This window comes from Carettochelys insculpta, chromosome 12, assembly GCF_033958435.1.
Source record: "Carettochelys insculpta isolate YL-2023 chromosome 12, ASM3395843v1, whole genome shotgun sequence".
Classification (NCBI taxonomy): domain Eukaryota; kingdom Metazoa; phylum Chordata; order Testudines; family Carettochelyidae; genus Carettochelys; species Carettochelys insculpta.
Window position 1 is genome coordinate 28,792,924 of NC_134148.1, and position 15,376 is coordinate 28,808,299.

The window sequence follows — 15,376 nt, forward strand, 5'->3', positions numbered from 1 at the left end:
TGTAGGATTGAAGGCGAGAGTCTTTTACACATTTGTTGTCCCCATTTTAACAAAGAGATACTATATCCTTATCACAATCATAGCCAAAGCAAAAGGGTATGGCAAAATAATTTTGTAGTATGCACATTTGCTGGGAATATTTACATAGCACTTAGTTCCTGAAAAATATACTGAGTATATGGACATGACAACATGGCATTTGAGCTGTACGATTTGAAATGTGGGAAGCTGGAGGGTTCCTGTTGAGGGATGGGGGGGTGCCTCAAAATGCCTGACACTGAGCACAAGCTGATGTGCTCTAAAGGCAAAAAGACAATTGTTCTTCTGAAGTTTTTTTCTGACCTAAAGGGATAAATGTCACCTCTGGTGCTGATAATCTAAGAGTAGCCAAGGAAAGCAGTGACTCCATCTGTGTTAGAGAAATCAGTCCCATCCTCCCTCCAGTTTGGTGGGCTCCTATTATTGCGCTGTAGTTATGCACTGAATCCTATGTCTGTCCATTCTGAATAGGTATCACTTGTTTTGTGTTTGTCTTCCATGGGTGTGGATCCCTTCAGTAACTCGGACAATGATAATTGTGATTTAAAAGCTGACAGCAATGACCCAGAGCAAATCTTCCAGAATATACAATATCAAAAAGAGATTGTGGCAAACATCCGTTGCAGACCATGGCCCATGAGACAGAAGCTGAGGGCACTCAGGTAACAGTTTTCATGAATGCTTTCAGTCCCAGCATTTATCACTGCATTCCAGCTCTTGCAAATTTGTTAACCTAAATTAGGTGTGAGCCTAGAAATGATTTACAACTGTCAGAAAATCATGTGGCAGACACCTTTCTACTACTCCGCCATAAAGTACTACAAGGTTGGGAATCCTAGGATTTTGAAAATTATAAAGCTTCCCAAAGTTGATTACGGCTCATTTTTTGTACGTGTTCATTTAACTTAAGATCTAGCCAAAATAGCCTTGTCTTTCTCTTTGCCCACCACATACATAGAGGATGCTGTTGGAGTCACACAACTCTTCATTCTTTACCACTTCAGCCTGGTTTGGGGCTCCAAATTCAGAATCTATGTAGTCTTGGTTTACGGTGATCAGAGCTTTTCCTGAGCCATTTGAAATGTTTAAACTATAGGTCAAACCTCTCTAGTCTGGAACCCTGGGGACCTGACTGGTGCCAAACCAGAGAATTTGAAAAACCATGGGTGGTCAATATGGTTTAGCAGCACTACTAATACTTCCACTGCTTACTGGGCTCTTAGAAGACATTTAAAGGTAAATTAGTGCTGAATAAGAGTACAGAACACTGGGAGCCAGGGCTAGTGGCTGTAAACAAATTTTATGGGACTTTGGGAAACTAATGGATTTGGACATCCAGCTAACTAAAATCATGCTGGGCCATGGATGTTGCTGGATCAGAGAATGCCGGACTAGATAAATTCAACCTGTATTAAATTATGCAGCATTAGAACACTTAAGAAGGACCCCTGCAGTGTCACCATATAGATTGGACACTCTGTTAAGGATACTCAGCAATATGTGACCAGGTAAATTCTCTCGTGTTCTTCAAAACAGCACAACTTCCCACTCTTCAGGAAGGCTGTGTTTGAAAGTAATGAGGCTTTGCTGGAAGAGAGACCAAAATTTGGCATTTTAACTTTTAAATTATGTTTCAAATAGTAGAGACTAGCACCCATGTTTGCAGATTAATGAGGTACATATAGACTGTTGATAGCATGCAATGTAGTATCATCATGGCAATAGAGTTTAAGGCTAGGTGCATTAACAGTTCCAAATTTGAAAAGCAGTATACGAGTCCATAACGTTCTCTAATACCTTGCTTAATTGCATCAGCCCCTTCATTGTGTATTCTGTTTGATGTTTTGTTTTTCCTTTCTATAAAATCTCTCTGGTCCTCTCACCATGTGCTGGAATTACACTCTATTAACAAGGAAGGTTCAATCTTTGCCTTGTCCTGGGAAGCAAAGAGAGACTTTTCTCATGTCCCTGAAGTGAGAGTCCATAATTTGCAGCTAAACCTAAGCTGCCTTCATGGATGTGCAAATGCCCTGTTCCTGGCCCGTCTCCCTGAGTATGACCTCTATCCAGCACCCCCTAAAGAAAAAAAGTCCCATTGACTTTAGTGGAAGTAGGATTAGGCCTCGCTATATCCATTCCCTATCCAATATCTCTTATTAAAATGTAATCAGTAGTTTAATATTAATCAGTTGGTATATTGGTCAAACCCAGTGCTTTTTTTTTGTTCCAGCAATTGCCAGTACTGAGTACTGGTACCTCAGCAGCACCAGCTGTAGGATAGGCTCAGGTTGGGGATAGGAGATGAGAAGCCAGCTGAGTACTGGCTCCTCTTTTTTTCTTTCCTTTTTTTCTTTTCACAAAAAAGGGCACTGGTCACACCTATGCTTTAGATTATGTGTCGGTCTCCGCAGAAGCCACACTAAATGAGGATTATGGCTTTACTTTGAAACAGTTCAGATTATGTTATTGAAGAAGAAATCTAGAAACCAGTGAGTGGCACACAGGAAAAAAAATGCTTCTGAAGGTCCAAGTCCTGTGTTTGTTTTGCAGGCTGTTGGGATCTGATCCTGTGGTTCTTTCTCAGATAAAACTCCCGATGATTTTAAATTGCTTGCAATGCTCTTATTTCAAGTAAATGGAGTTTTGCCTGAGTAAGAACTTCAGGATTGGATGGGTAGTCTGTTGTTATGACATTTCACATTACCTGGCAGCTTCCATTTATGTGTGCTATGGGCCAAACACAGAGCGTAGTAATACTTTTTGTTATTTGAACTGAAGATTCTGTCTTCCTCTGCAGACAAGCTAAGGAGATTGTGTTGAAATATGAAGGCAGGCTCACGAGGACAAGAGGTTACCAAGCAGCTGGTGCAGAGGTACGTCTGCTTTTCATTAAAACTACAGTTCTTTCCTATAACAATTATCTGATGACTGGTAACATGCTCTGGAGGCCCAGCTCGTGCCCTGCTTATTCCTCCACCTCTAAGCCCGCTTCTCTGTCTCTTTCCCCAAGACCCTATCCCTGTCACTCAGAATCTTCACCACCATGCCTGAGGCAGCCTGGCCTGCCACCTGTGGGCTGCATGGGGCCACATGTCACAGGCAGCCACATGGAGGCAGCAGCAGCAGCAGCAGCACTGCCTCCCTCCTTCTACTTTCTTTTCCACAGATAAAACAAACGAAGGAAATGGAGATGAGGGTTTGTCAAATGGCCTTCAAACACACCAGCTGAAACTTGGGCTGATTGGGTAAAAACTGGATAGGTGGTGTCCTAAGAGATCATGGAAAAAGGCTGTATACACATACACATAAGGGACTGAATGAAGATCGCACAGGAAACCTCACTTCTGCTACTTCCTAGCTTTCAAGGGCATGCCCTTATATACTTAATAACATGCTTGTAGTGAATATATGTACGTGTGTAAGTTTCATATATATTAAAGACTGAATGTCTGCCCATCTGTCTGTTGGTGCTAAGCTTGTTCAAAAACTCCTCTTAAACTGTAAGACCTACAGCAACAAAATGTGGTATGCAGCTTCCTCTTACCCTAACTTAAACCAAGGTCAGGGTTTCATTGTGCCTGGAAAGGGGGAAATGCCTGAAATCCCAGGATTTCCCAGTACATGGAAGGGGGCAGACAGAAGGAGGAGGGAAGTGAAAGGGAGGAGCATACACAGGAGGGAAGTGATACTGAAAGTGGCCACTGGGGGCAGCTGCAGCACCAAAAGAGAGGCCAGCAGGGCTGGCATTCTGCCATCTTGCCTGTCACAAAGACCAGGTAAGTAGCTCTCTTTTCCCAAACCCAGAATGGCCCCCACCCTATAGGCTGCAGAAGGGACTGCTGGAGGGGGTGTATTCTGTAGCATCTGTAAATTCTTGCAATAAAACTTTAATAGCACCATAGAAATTAATTAACTTTGACCATGTAGATTGATGCACTTGTTAATTAAAATGTGATTTTGCTTTTGCTTTGGCTTTAGAAGATTAGACTACTTGTAATAAATGTTGACATTGCCACTCGTTGATATATATATATTTTTTAAAAGAATGACATCTGATGTAAATGTGTTTAAAAATGATTAATGTTCATAACTGTTGTCATCCTGATACTCTCTATCTGTGATGAAACAGAAGTAGATATCATAAGACTATTACTTGGCAAAATACTGTACTTGCATATAGCAAATTTACAATAAATATTAGATTTACAATTCATTTCTGAACTAAATGAGAAAAGATAAAATTGAGTAGAGGTTACTGACATGAAATAATCTGAGATGCATATTTAAGGTTATATTTTTATTTCAAGGGCTTTCAAATCTTGTCCTCGGTTGTGCACACAGTCGCTTCTGTCTTTTCATTTGCACGCCCAAATGCCATGGTGCATGAAGAATCAATCTATGACAATAATTTTGCAAAGGCAAATCAGAAGCTGAGTTGAGGCCCTTTTGAAAAATGTGTCCATTGCACTTTAAGTAAATCCTCATGCAGAGAGTTGAGACCACGGTATGTGATTATGGTGCTGTTCAATATTAATTATCACCATCTCTAAAAAAAAAAGAGTTAGGTCTTGGCTCAGGGTTACTTGTTGTTACACATTTGAAAGCAGGTGTGCCTGTTTGTTCACTCATTCATAAGAAACCCAGATTCTTATTCAGAAGGATTTATTAATACTTTACTGTGGGAAGTGTTGGCTGAATCTGGTAATAATTTCTGTATCTGTTTAAAATTCTTTTTAAAATTGCAGGCACTTGCACACATAAATCCATTTCCTCTTGTGTTCCCTTTCTGATGCATATTTTACATGCATATTTCTGATGCATATTTTACTTAACTAGTCATTTTCCTTGTCACAGGATTGGTTTATTCTTAGCGTCCTTGTTTCTTGTCTAAGGGCCATTGGGTGCCCTCAGTTGGTTCTGGGCAGCTCAGAACTTGAGCTATTGGGCTATCGGGGGGCAGGGGTGGAGAAAGTGGCAAATATCTACCATATATTTCAGAGTGTTTGTGTGTCTGTCTGTCCCCCAGCTGGAGAATTTGCACCCCTCCCTTGGCTGTGCCTGCCCCAGCAGTCATGGACAGGCACTTTTTACTTGGCCCCCAGCTGCTGTAGTGAGAGAGGGTTGGGGTTGTCTTTTCTCCCTGGCACAGCCTGCCCACTGAACCCTTCATGAGCATTGGCCTGCTAAGCCCAGGGTTGTGAGCTCAGTCCTTGAGGAGGCCATTTCGGGGTCTGGGGAAAAGAGATTTAAAAAAAACAAAAAAAAAAGTCTGTCAGGGATGCTGCTTGGCCCTGCCAAGAGAGCAGGGGACTGGACTCAATGACCTCCCAAGGTCCCTTTGAGCTCTATGAGATGTGACGTGTATCCCCTGCTCCACCCCCAGAGCAATCATTTAAATGAAGGAAAAGAAAACTTATTTGAGTTAACAGTCTGAGCAAGGTTGGGTAGATCTTCCAGCTGCTTTATGTGCAAAAGTTACAACACTCTTATTTTTCTCCCATTTTCTTAGCTCTGGAAGAAGTTTGTTCGGCTTGCATATAACTTCCTAGTAATCTTCATTCCTTGGGAAATGAGAATAAAGAAAATAGAAAGTAAGTACAGTATGGAGAATTAGTGGGACAGTGCAATGCAAAACATGCTGAGATTCTGGGTTTAAGGGTTACGTCTGAATTAGTGAGCTATAGGACAATAATATACAAACATGCACTCTTTCATCAAAGTAGTGTGATTGTCATTAAATAGTCAACAAATTTATTGTTCTGAGTGTGTTAGTTGCCCCAGTTGTTTGTCAATGGTAGTTTTTAGCAATACTAGTGTAATGTTATTACAGCATGGTGACAGTAATTTAAAAAGTCCTATAGTGCTATTAACTACTGATGTAGTTTTGCAATACAGACATGGGCCCAGATGTCTGTATTGAGTCTGGCCCAAGATGTGCTCAGACCACATCCTGGGGTGAGAAAGCTGGATTAAAGCCTTCAAACTAGCCATTCAGATGTAATTCAGAGCAGTCCTTAAGGCACTGGCAGTTCAGGCCACATGTCCTTTTGCCTCATGTCCATCCCAGACCTGCCTCTGACATCAGCAGGCTGGGAGCAAATGCCAAAGAGCCAACTATGTATGGGAAATTCTCCTAAATCAGAGAAGCTCCACTTGCCCTGTTGGAAACAGAGGGAATGGATCTCAGAGCCAAAACCTCATATATAGTCTATATTTAAAAACAAAACTTTCCCTCCATTTTAAAGCACTTTGAAATCTAGACATGAAAAGTACCATGTCAGAACTAAGTATTATAATTAATAATAACTATATTAAAGGCGGTCACAAGGGAAAATATATTTTCCGGACAATTTTCGCATTTGATCTTGTTCTAAGTGGAGGGGATTCTTCCATATAGCTGGTATTTCCACGTGGCTAAGAACCAATTGCTAATCATGACAGTTTATTGGCAATTATTATATTTAGATGTAAAATGAATGCTGAGACCAGAGCACTATGACTTTTTTACACTGCTCCCTGTTCATAGCAACTGAGGCTATGTCTACACTAGGCAAAGTAAGTCGACCACTTACGTGCAATTCTAGCTACGGCAATTATGTATCTAGAATCTACCTATCTGTGCTCAACTTACTTGACCATTCCTACTGAACAAGGTTGATGGGAGAGTTTCTCCTCTCAACTTCCCTTACTCCTCACACCTTGCAAGAAGTACAAGGGTCAACTGCAACCCCTGAGAGGTCAATTTCATGCTCCCCTACTGGACACATGAAATCGAACCCCAGAAGATCAACCCTTAGCGTAGCCTAAGAGAGGCAGCAATGCATGTACCACTGGGTTTTCCTTCAAGATGATAGGCAAACATTCTCCTTGTCTGTATGTTGCAGTACTCACTCCTGATATGCAGTCAGGACCTCAGCCACCAAATACAACCAGATCCTTCCATACATACCTTCTAGGAGTTAATACCCTTCTGAGCTTGAAATTACAATCACTCAGATTTCTCGTTGATTCACTTCTGCATTACTTTAATGATGAACCTTGCTGTCCCTGCCAACTGTGTACCAGGATCCCTACTACCATATGACTTGCTTTGGACAAAGCCTGCACTACTTAGAATTAACTGTGGTCATGTGGAAGGTAGTGGAAATCAGAGGGCCTGATTCTATACTGCTTAAGGGTGTAATTAATTAGGCGTAGTTCTGCTGTAGCAGATGAAATTTCACTGGTGTAAAAATCAGAATTGGACTCTATGTTCAGTCCACACAAAAATCAGAAGGTAGTGGAAATATTACTTTTTTAAAAAGTAGTGATCTTCCTAAATTTCCAGCCTGCTTTGCAAACCACAGTGGTTTGGACAAAATTAAGATGAGAATTCTTAGATGCTGAACTAGGTGAAATTAACTACTGTACTACGAATAGGTACATGTGCATTTCTATGTAAGATTATGCACAAACAGCAAGTAAGAACCAATCTGTAGCCTGAATCCAGAAGATTTCTATGCTCATATCTACTTTACTTGAAAACATTGTGATTTTTAAGCCTATGAATAGCAGTTTATATTACAGCTTTGTATTATTGATGATATGGCATTTTCTATGTCTTGGTCCGTGTATTGCAGAGATGGAGAAAGTTGTTTTTAACTATCATACTTTGTTAATAAGTGATACAGCCTCTGACAGACATATAACAATTTCCTGTGGCTTCAGGTCATTTCGGATCCGGAGTTGCCTCTTATTTCATCTTTTTGAGATGGCTATTTGGAATCAATATTGTGCTTACCATAATGACAGGTGCATTTGTGGTCTTACCAGAGGTAAGGAAATATCTACAGAAAAACACTGTAGCATGTTCTGTGCAAAGGCATAAAGAATTTTTCTTTAATGCAGAGTTTATAGTATTTAAAAAACATTCCTCTGAGGCCCTTTATCTCTGCCAGAGAAGGAGCGAAACTTGCCATTAATGTCTCAGATGACATTTTACTAACAGACTAATGTAATGTAGATATGTCTGATTGCTGATGTAAGGGACCCGATCCTGCAAGGTGCAGAGCACATGTTGAGCACCAAAGCCTTCTATTCATGTCAATTGGAGAAACCAGTGATCAGCATCTATTTTTGGTCCTGAGAGTCTGAATTGCAGAGGTTCTGAGCCAGGTCTGTTGATTGGGGCAAGTCAAGAGGGGGCAAATGCACAAAGGCCTGGCATTTCAAAGGGGCCCAGAGCTCCCTGCTGACACCACTGCTACTGCAACAATGGGGGTGGCCGAAGCCCCAGGACCCTTTGAAATGTCACAGAACTGCCATTCTGCACAGCTCTGAGGGCTGTGCAGGAGAGCCTGACGCTATGCTCTGGGTGGCGCTAATGGTTTACTGCCCTCAGCCCCGCCTCTTCAACTTAAGGCTCCACCCATTCTGGGGCACAGAGTGCCCCTTCCCACTTGCCCCTGGACCTGTGGCGGCCGTCTGCCCTGCTGTTCTAAACATCAGTAACTCTCAATGACACCTCAGCTGGAGTTCTGTATGATATTCCATGCAAACCAAGCCTTCAGTGTCTATGTTTTCTTACATACAAAGAGAAAAATGCTAGCAGACCAAGATAGTAGACATCTAATACTGTATACAGTAGTGGGAAGCAGGTTTTACTATATATCAGCATGATTAATGATTTAATCATTCATATTCCTCGGATATTAAATATCAAATTAGACTTCAGGCCCTAAATACTGCCATCAGACCTACATATCTGGTACCCACTGACCTCTGCAAGAGTTGAATGCAGAATTTGTCACCAGCTTTCTAGTTTAGGAAAGTGAATGGCAGGAATAATACTTCTCATGCTGCCCCTCAGGTAGGCAGTTCTTTGCAGCTTGTTTCAGGCTGTGCTCAACAGACAGTGTGGTAGAAAAGTCTGCTTCCTATCGTTTTTAAGACCTTTCCTTTCTTATCAGCTCCTGGCAGGAGCACCGTTTGGAAGCACCGTCAGCAAATCCATCCCGAAGGAGCAATTTGCATCAGCACAGGACCTGGACACCATCTGGTCCCTGGGGGCAAGGCTAAGCCACACTTCATTGCATGAATTCTTCATGTGTTAATGCAGTTAGGCGTGGATGCTGGTGCTGACTCTATGCTGTCTTTGTAGGGTTATCTCCAGTACTCCGTTTTATTTTATGGCTACTATGGCCGAGATCGGAAGATTGGGAAAGCTGGGTATCGTCTGCCCCTGGCTTACTTCCTTGTTGGCATGGCAGTGTTTGCTTACAGCTTCATCATTCTCTTAAAAAAGTAATGTTTCCCTTTTATTGGCATTTGCCCAGAGATAAGTATTCAGGCAATCTGAATGATACAGTCTTTCCCCTCCCTTTAAGGAGTGCCTATCCTGGTTTAATTCTGCAAATTCCCATGTTCTACTCAAGCCTGTGAATATCAGAGAGGTATCCCTGGTATAAAAGACTGGACTGGGATCCAGGAACTTCTGAGAGCTAATTAAAACAACGAGAAGTCCTGTGGCCCCTTATAGACTAACAGATTTATCGGAGCATAAGCTTCATCTTTGCCCAAGAAAGCTTACGTTCCAATAAATCTGTTAGTCTATAAGGTGCCAAAGGACTTCTCAGTTTTGCGGATACAGAGTAACACGGCTGCCCCTCCAGAACCTGAGAGCTAATTGTAGACTGTTCTTTTGCTGTCATTAACAGCTCTCCTTCAGCTTCCCTGTCTGAAAAAGGAGAGTAATGTACAGAAGATGTAGGGCCTGATTTTCACGGAAGCCTTTATGTGGCTTCCATTCTTCCAGAACAAGTACTGTTATGACAAACTTAAATTGCGACCCATACTACTGTTCCTATCCAGTTAAACACAAATAGAAGAATGCTGTCTTAAAACTCTTGACACTGCTTGAATGAGAATGCTGCACAGTGCTCATATGTGGGCCTATTTATTTCCTTTGCCATTTAGATAGAAAGACTGGGACTAACACAGGCAGCAGAGCCTGCCAAGGCTGACCATAAATCTTAAAATGTGCAGTGCTTATTGGGGCAAGGTCACTTTATCCTCTCTCCATTTGGTTTCCCTTTCTCTCCAGATAACTGCTAAGTTTTCTGATAAGTTGTCATCCAGGAGGATTTTTAATATGAGCTGTAATAGCTGTGTCACCCACAAAAATGATCACTCCTTTTTCATTATAGCTGTTACTTCAGGTCAGGGCAGTCAGCATTTTGGCCCCTGTTCACACAGTGCCAACAAAGGGTGCTGCTGTAGATCCTTGACTCTGTTTGCCCACCCGTCGTGCCCTTCTACCATTTTCTATCTAAGGTGAAACAATTCCTCTGGTAAGCGACATCAGGTGCACATTGTGTTGTGTTAGGTAAAACATCTTTGGAATAATGCACAGTTATATGGTAGTGGCATACACTTGTAGACCCACATGACCACTGTGTACAGCTATGGTGCAAATAACCAGAGAAAAGGAATATAGTGGAGGAGGTGACCAGATTTCTGACTGCTACACTCATCCACTGAAGATATTAGAGCCAACCCCTTATACAATAAACTTATATCTATTTAACTATTTTCAATAATAATTAGATAGAAACATAGTCTCTCATAACGTATTGCACAGCATAAACTTGTAGTTTTTATTCTGAAGCAGACAGAACACAAATGCCTTTGATTAAAACAATAAATGTTGTTGGGAGTCTTTTTAACGATCATTTTTGCCTTTAAATGCCTTAAATGGATGTATTACATCCTGATGAAGGTCACTTGAGATGTATGGGCTATTTTTTAAAAAAGTAGCTGAGTAAAATAGCACTAAGTTTTTCAGCTATCAGTTGTGTTTTTAGTAGGTCATCATTATTGTTATCTGTGTCCCTAATAACAGATAACCATTGATCATGTGCCAGCACATCACATTTTTGCCAAGCTATCCGTCAATTGTAGTGCAAATGATCTTACGCTGTGATGGCATCTTTCCTCCAACTGGATCCTACACAAAAATTTTAATCTGGTGAAAAGATATAAGATGCACAGTCCTTGGCTGTGGCCACACTTGGCCAAAACTTCGAAATGGCCATGCTAATGGCCAAATTGGAGGATACTAATGAGGTGCTAGCATGCTGCCAGCTGTGGCACTGTCACTCGTGCACAGCTCAGCTACCGGGGGGCGGTCCTTTTTGAAAGGACTCTGCAGACTTCAAAATCCCCTTATTCCTATCAGCTGACAGAAATAAGGGGCTTTCGACATTTGCAGGTCCTTTCGAAAAGGACCCTGTGTAGATAAGCCACACACGAGCGAAACATGGCCACCAGTGGCATGCTAATGAGGCTCTGAATATTCATTTCAGTGCCTCATTAGTATTCTCCAAACTGGCTATTAGCATGGCCATTTTGATGTTTTGCCCAAGTGTAGACATGGCCTTATAGAATAATGTATTAGCTTTTGTGGGGCAGATCCACTTCTTCAGATCTAGAAAATTCTGATAAATGTGAACTGACATGCAGAGAATTTAACAGAAAAAAAAATGAAATGAAAAGTGATGAATCAGCTACATAGGACAGAAGTGGGGGAGGGGGAAGAAAATTACTTACTGCAAGTGTCTATTAAGTGGGCTGCCTGAGATCACTACATATGTTAAAGGGGAAACTGTCCTTGTAATGTGTAAAGTAACCAATACCTTTGTTTAGCCCAAGACCACTGTACATTCATAGTAATTTTTACTATGGTTCTTTTCCAGAATGGCAAAGAACTCAAGAATGAGTCTAGCAAGTGCCTCTGATGAAAATTATAGCTTCTGCTGGAGAGTGTTTTGTGCTTGGGACTATTTGATAGGAAATCCAGAGGCTGCAGAGAGCAAAGCTGCTGCAATAGTTAATAGTATCAGGGTAAGTAGCTCGTCTCTGAATAAAAGCATAGTTTAGCTGTATTGCTTTGTAAATAGCATAATGGACTTTTTCGCCCATCCATTCTACCCTATACTGGTTCTTTCCTGTTATGCATTGTGTTTATTTCTGACTCAGATTACCTAACAGAGTGTTAGTATCAAATCTCTTAAGTCTGTGTTATGCACATGATCTGTGCACCCTAATGAATCTTTGAATCAGGATCTGTTTCATATCCTGATAACATCCATCTATATTTTGTCTGCACCAAAATAGTCCAGGGGCATTTTATAACAACATCAACCATAAAAGCTGCATTAAACATGAACCTTTTCCATTTAGATTTTTAAAAATAGACACAGCTGTCCTGATATCCGGAAGTAATAATTCCATAACCTTGGCACATTATTACTAAAAGGTCTTTGTCCAAATGACTCCAAATTGTCTAGGACAAACCAATAAATAACTTGATTTTAGCTCAAACCCAGGCATAACCTATGGTGCTGTTATTTTGTAACCTCTGCATGCATGCATCCCATGAGGCAGGTTCCACCACAAGTGATACATGCAGTGGTGGTGTTGCTGTGCTGGTCCAAAGACATTACAGAGATGAAGATGAGTAAGGTAGTATCTTTTAATGGATCAATTTCTCTTGGTGTGAATGACAAGCTTTTGAACTACACAGAGCTGTTTTGAAATGTAACTTTGAAAACTTGTCACTGTCACCAACAGAACTTGATCCAATAGACCTGATACACCTTGTCTCACAGGTGACATGTCCTTTCTCTGAACAACTCATAATCTAAGACTCCCATCCTGCATTAGTATCCACTAGTGGGGACCTTGGGGTACAGTCCTATTGAAGCAAATTGGACAATATAACCCACATGTGCACATTAGTGAATCTTGAAACAGGACTGAGATCTAAACAACGAACATATCAGAAAGGAACAAATAAAGGAAATGCTATATGCATATGCCGGCAAAAAAGAGAGTGATGAAGTTCTTAATTTCTTTGTTTCCCCCAAAATCTCCTTCATTGCTTAAATTCACAGCATGCAGTATTCTTATTAAGTACAGAAGCACCGAGGCGTATGACAGCTCTTCCCTAATACACTGCAGGATCTGGCGGTTTTAACTTCTGTGGTTTGTAACGAGTTGAGAAAATATTTATTGATTTTACTGAGGGCTACTAAAATGGTCATTCTGTGTTTCTTTCCAGGAAGCAATATTGGAAGAGCAGGAAAAGAAGAAAAGCAAAAACCTGTAGGTATACAGAACCGAGGCTATTTTCGCAACCAGTGTTTAAATGCAGATAATACAGTGTTGACCTGTTTATTTTATGGCTTAAAAAGGTGCAGAAAAAAACAGCTACTTATGCAAGCTTGCCCTTCTGGAGCATTTGCTGTGTGACTCTCTTCCAGGGCCATGACAATATGCTTAAGGATTATTGCAAACATCCTTGTGCTTCTCTCACTTGCTGGAAGTATTTACATCATTTACTTTGTTGTGGATCGATCCCAAAAATTAGAGCGTACCAAAAAGGAGCTGACGCTTTGGGAGAAAAATGAGGTACCATATGTCTGCTATGTTTGACCTCTTTGATAGTCTGTAACTGTGCATTCTGGTTAGAGTTCTGTGTTCCACAAAGGCTTCCCAAGCATCTTGGGTGCTTGCAAATTACTATTGGTTTTGCTGCTAGCTCTCGGTAGGGACAAACCCTGCTCAGCAGTCCTTCGATAGCTGTAGCGGAGCCATGGGATTACTCCTAGAAGTAGACGTAAATAACAAGTAGTTCCGTGGCACTTTAGAGACTAACAAATTTATTAGGTCATGAACTTTCATGGGTAAAACCCACTTCAACAGATGGAAATGGAGTGGTAAAACAGAATGCAGGGTTTATATGTGGAGGGAAGTTACCTGTCACAAGTAGGACCAATTAAAGAAGCAAATTAGGTTGGATGTGTCTCATTCTTGCAAATATCAAAGGTGAGGAAATTGCCCTTGTAGGCTGGGTCTACACATGCCCCTTCCTTTCGAAAGGGGCATGTTAATGAGCAGGTTTGAAAGATGCTAATGAGGTGCTCCTATGAATATGCAGTACCTCGTTAGGATAAGAGCAGCTGCGGCGATTTGAAAGTGCAGCTTTTCGAATTGCACACCGCCTGTGGAGATGAGACCTTCCAAAACGACCCCCCCGAGTTTTCGAAAGCCCTTCCTCTGATCACAGACCTTTCAGAAAGTCCCGTCTCCATGGGCGGCACGCAATTCGAAAAGCCGCACCTTCAAATTGCTGTGGCCGCCATTATGCTAATGAGGCACTGCATATTCATTGCAGCACCTCATTAGCATCTTTCGAACCTGCTCATTAACATGCCCCTTTCGAAAGCAAGGGGCATGTGTAGACCCAGCTGTAATGTCTAAGACAGTCAAGCTCTCTATTCTGGCCAAGGTTAAATGAATTTCACTTCAGATGTCTCCCTCTGTAACCATGTGGTAAAATTCTTTAGTAGAAGAACTCAGTAAAGTTAAACATGTGCATAATTGGTTTTGGTGTCGGGGTCTTAGAGGAGACCCATGAAGGAAGTGTGAACGTCTGATGCTTTATGGAGCACAATTCTGCAAGGGTCGATTGCACTGGAGTTTTAGGACTGTGGGAATCACTCAGGGAAGAACTGCAGAGGGAATTTCAGCTGCATGAAGCCCCTGTACAATCACCACACAGTGAGGGGCTCTTGGTGGCCATAGCAGGAGTGGGGTGCCAGTTCTCATGGCTTGGAAATAGTCACAGATCATTGTTTCTATTTCTACTGAAGTCCGTTGCCAGTCCCATACGCAGGCAGGAGAGTAGCAGCAGTTCCTCAGGGCATCAGGCCTTCAATTCTAATTGGCTCTTACATAAGCCATGGAAGGAGGAAGCATTTTATGTACCCATGTAAGTGCAAGCAGACTCTGTCCTGTGAGCAATAACAACAACTTGAAAACCCTCAGCCTGGTGATCTGGTGATCGGAAGAAGGGCTTTCGAAAACTGGGAAAGGGGGTCCTTTCAGAAGGTCCCGTCTCCACAGGCGGCACGTGATTTGAAAAGCCACACTTTCGAATCGTTGCAGCCGCCATTATGCTAATGAGGCAATGCATATTCATTGCAGCACCCCATTAGCATCTTTCAAACGGGCTCATTAACATGCCCCTTTCGAAAGGAAGGGGGCACGTGTAGATTCAGCCAATGTTTGACTAAGGAGGGAGGCTTCTTACCAATATTCCAGATCAAGAATTCTGGTCACAGATGTCATTACTTTTGTCAATGACGCATGTAAAAGTAGAATTGTCTGAGTTACCACAATCACCACTAAGCACATCTAGTGCATCATCAAGGGTTCAACACGCAAGCAAAGGGTTCTTCAAGTACCAAAGGAGGGCTATCAAGAGCAACCTAAAGACTCTCTATCTATTCTGTAG

The 15,376-nt window shown here is 41.7% G+C and overlaps 1 protein-coding gene across 1 annotated transcript in view; it reads left to right on the forward strand.

Moving 5' to 3' along the window:
- The first annotated feature begins 537 nt into the window (after positions 1-537).
- The window catches only part of TMC3 (transmembrane channel like 3), a 32,096-nt gene continuing 17,257 nt past the window's right edge, over positions 538-15,376 (forward strand). The window contains exons 1-9 of the mRNA XM_075007202.1: positions 538-701; positions 2,837-2,912; positions 5,549-5,630; positions 7,747-7,853; positions 8,988-9,086; positions 9,179-9,321; positions 11,772-11,919; positions 13,139-13,182; positions 13,341-13,488. Coding sequence (XP_074863303.1) covers positions 538-701; positions 2,837-2,912; positions 5,549-5,630; positions 7,747-7,853; positions 8,988-9,086; positions 9,179-9,321; positions 11,772-11,919; positions 13,139-13,182; positions 13,341-13,488 — 1,011 coding nt within the window. The remainder of the gene's footprint in view (positions 702-2,836; positions 2,913-5,548; positions 5,631-7,746; positions 7,854-8,987; positions 9,087-9,178; positions 9,322-11,771; positions 11,920-13,138; positions 13,183-13,340; positions 13,489-15,376) is intronic.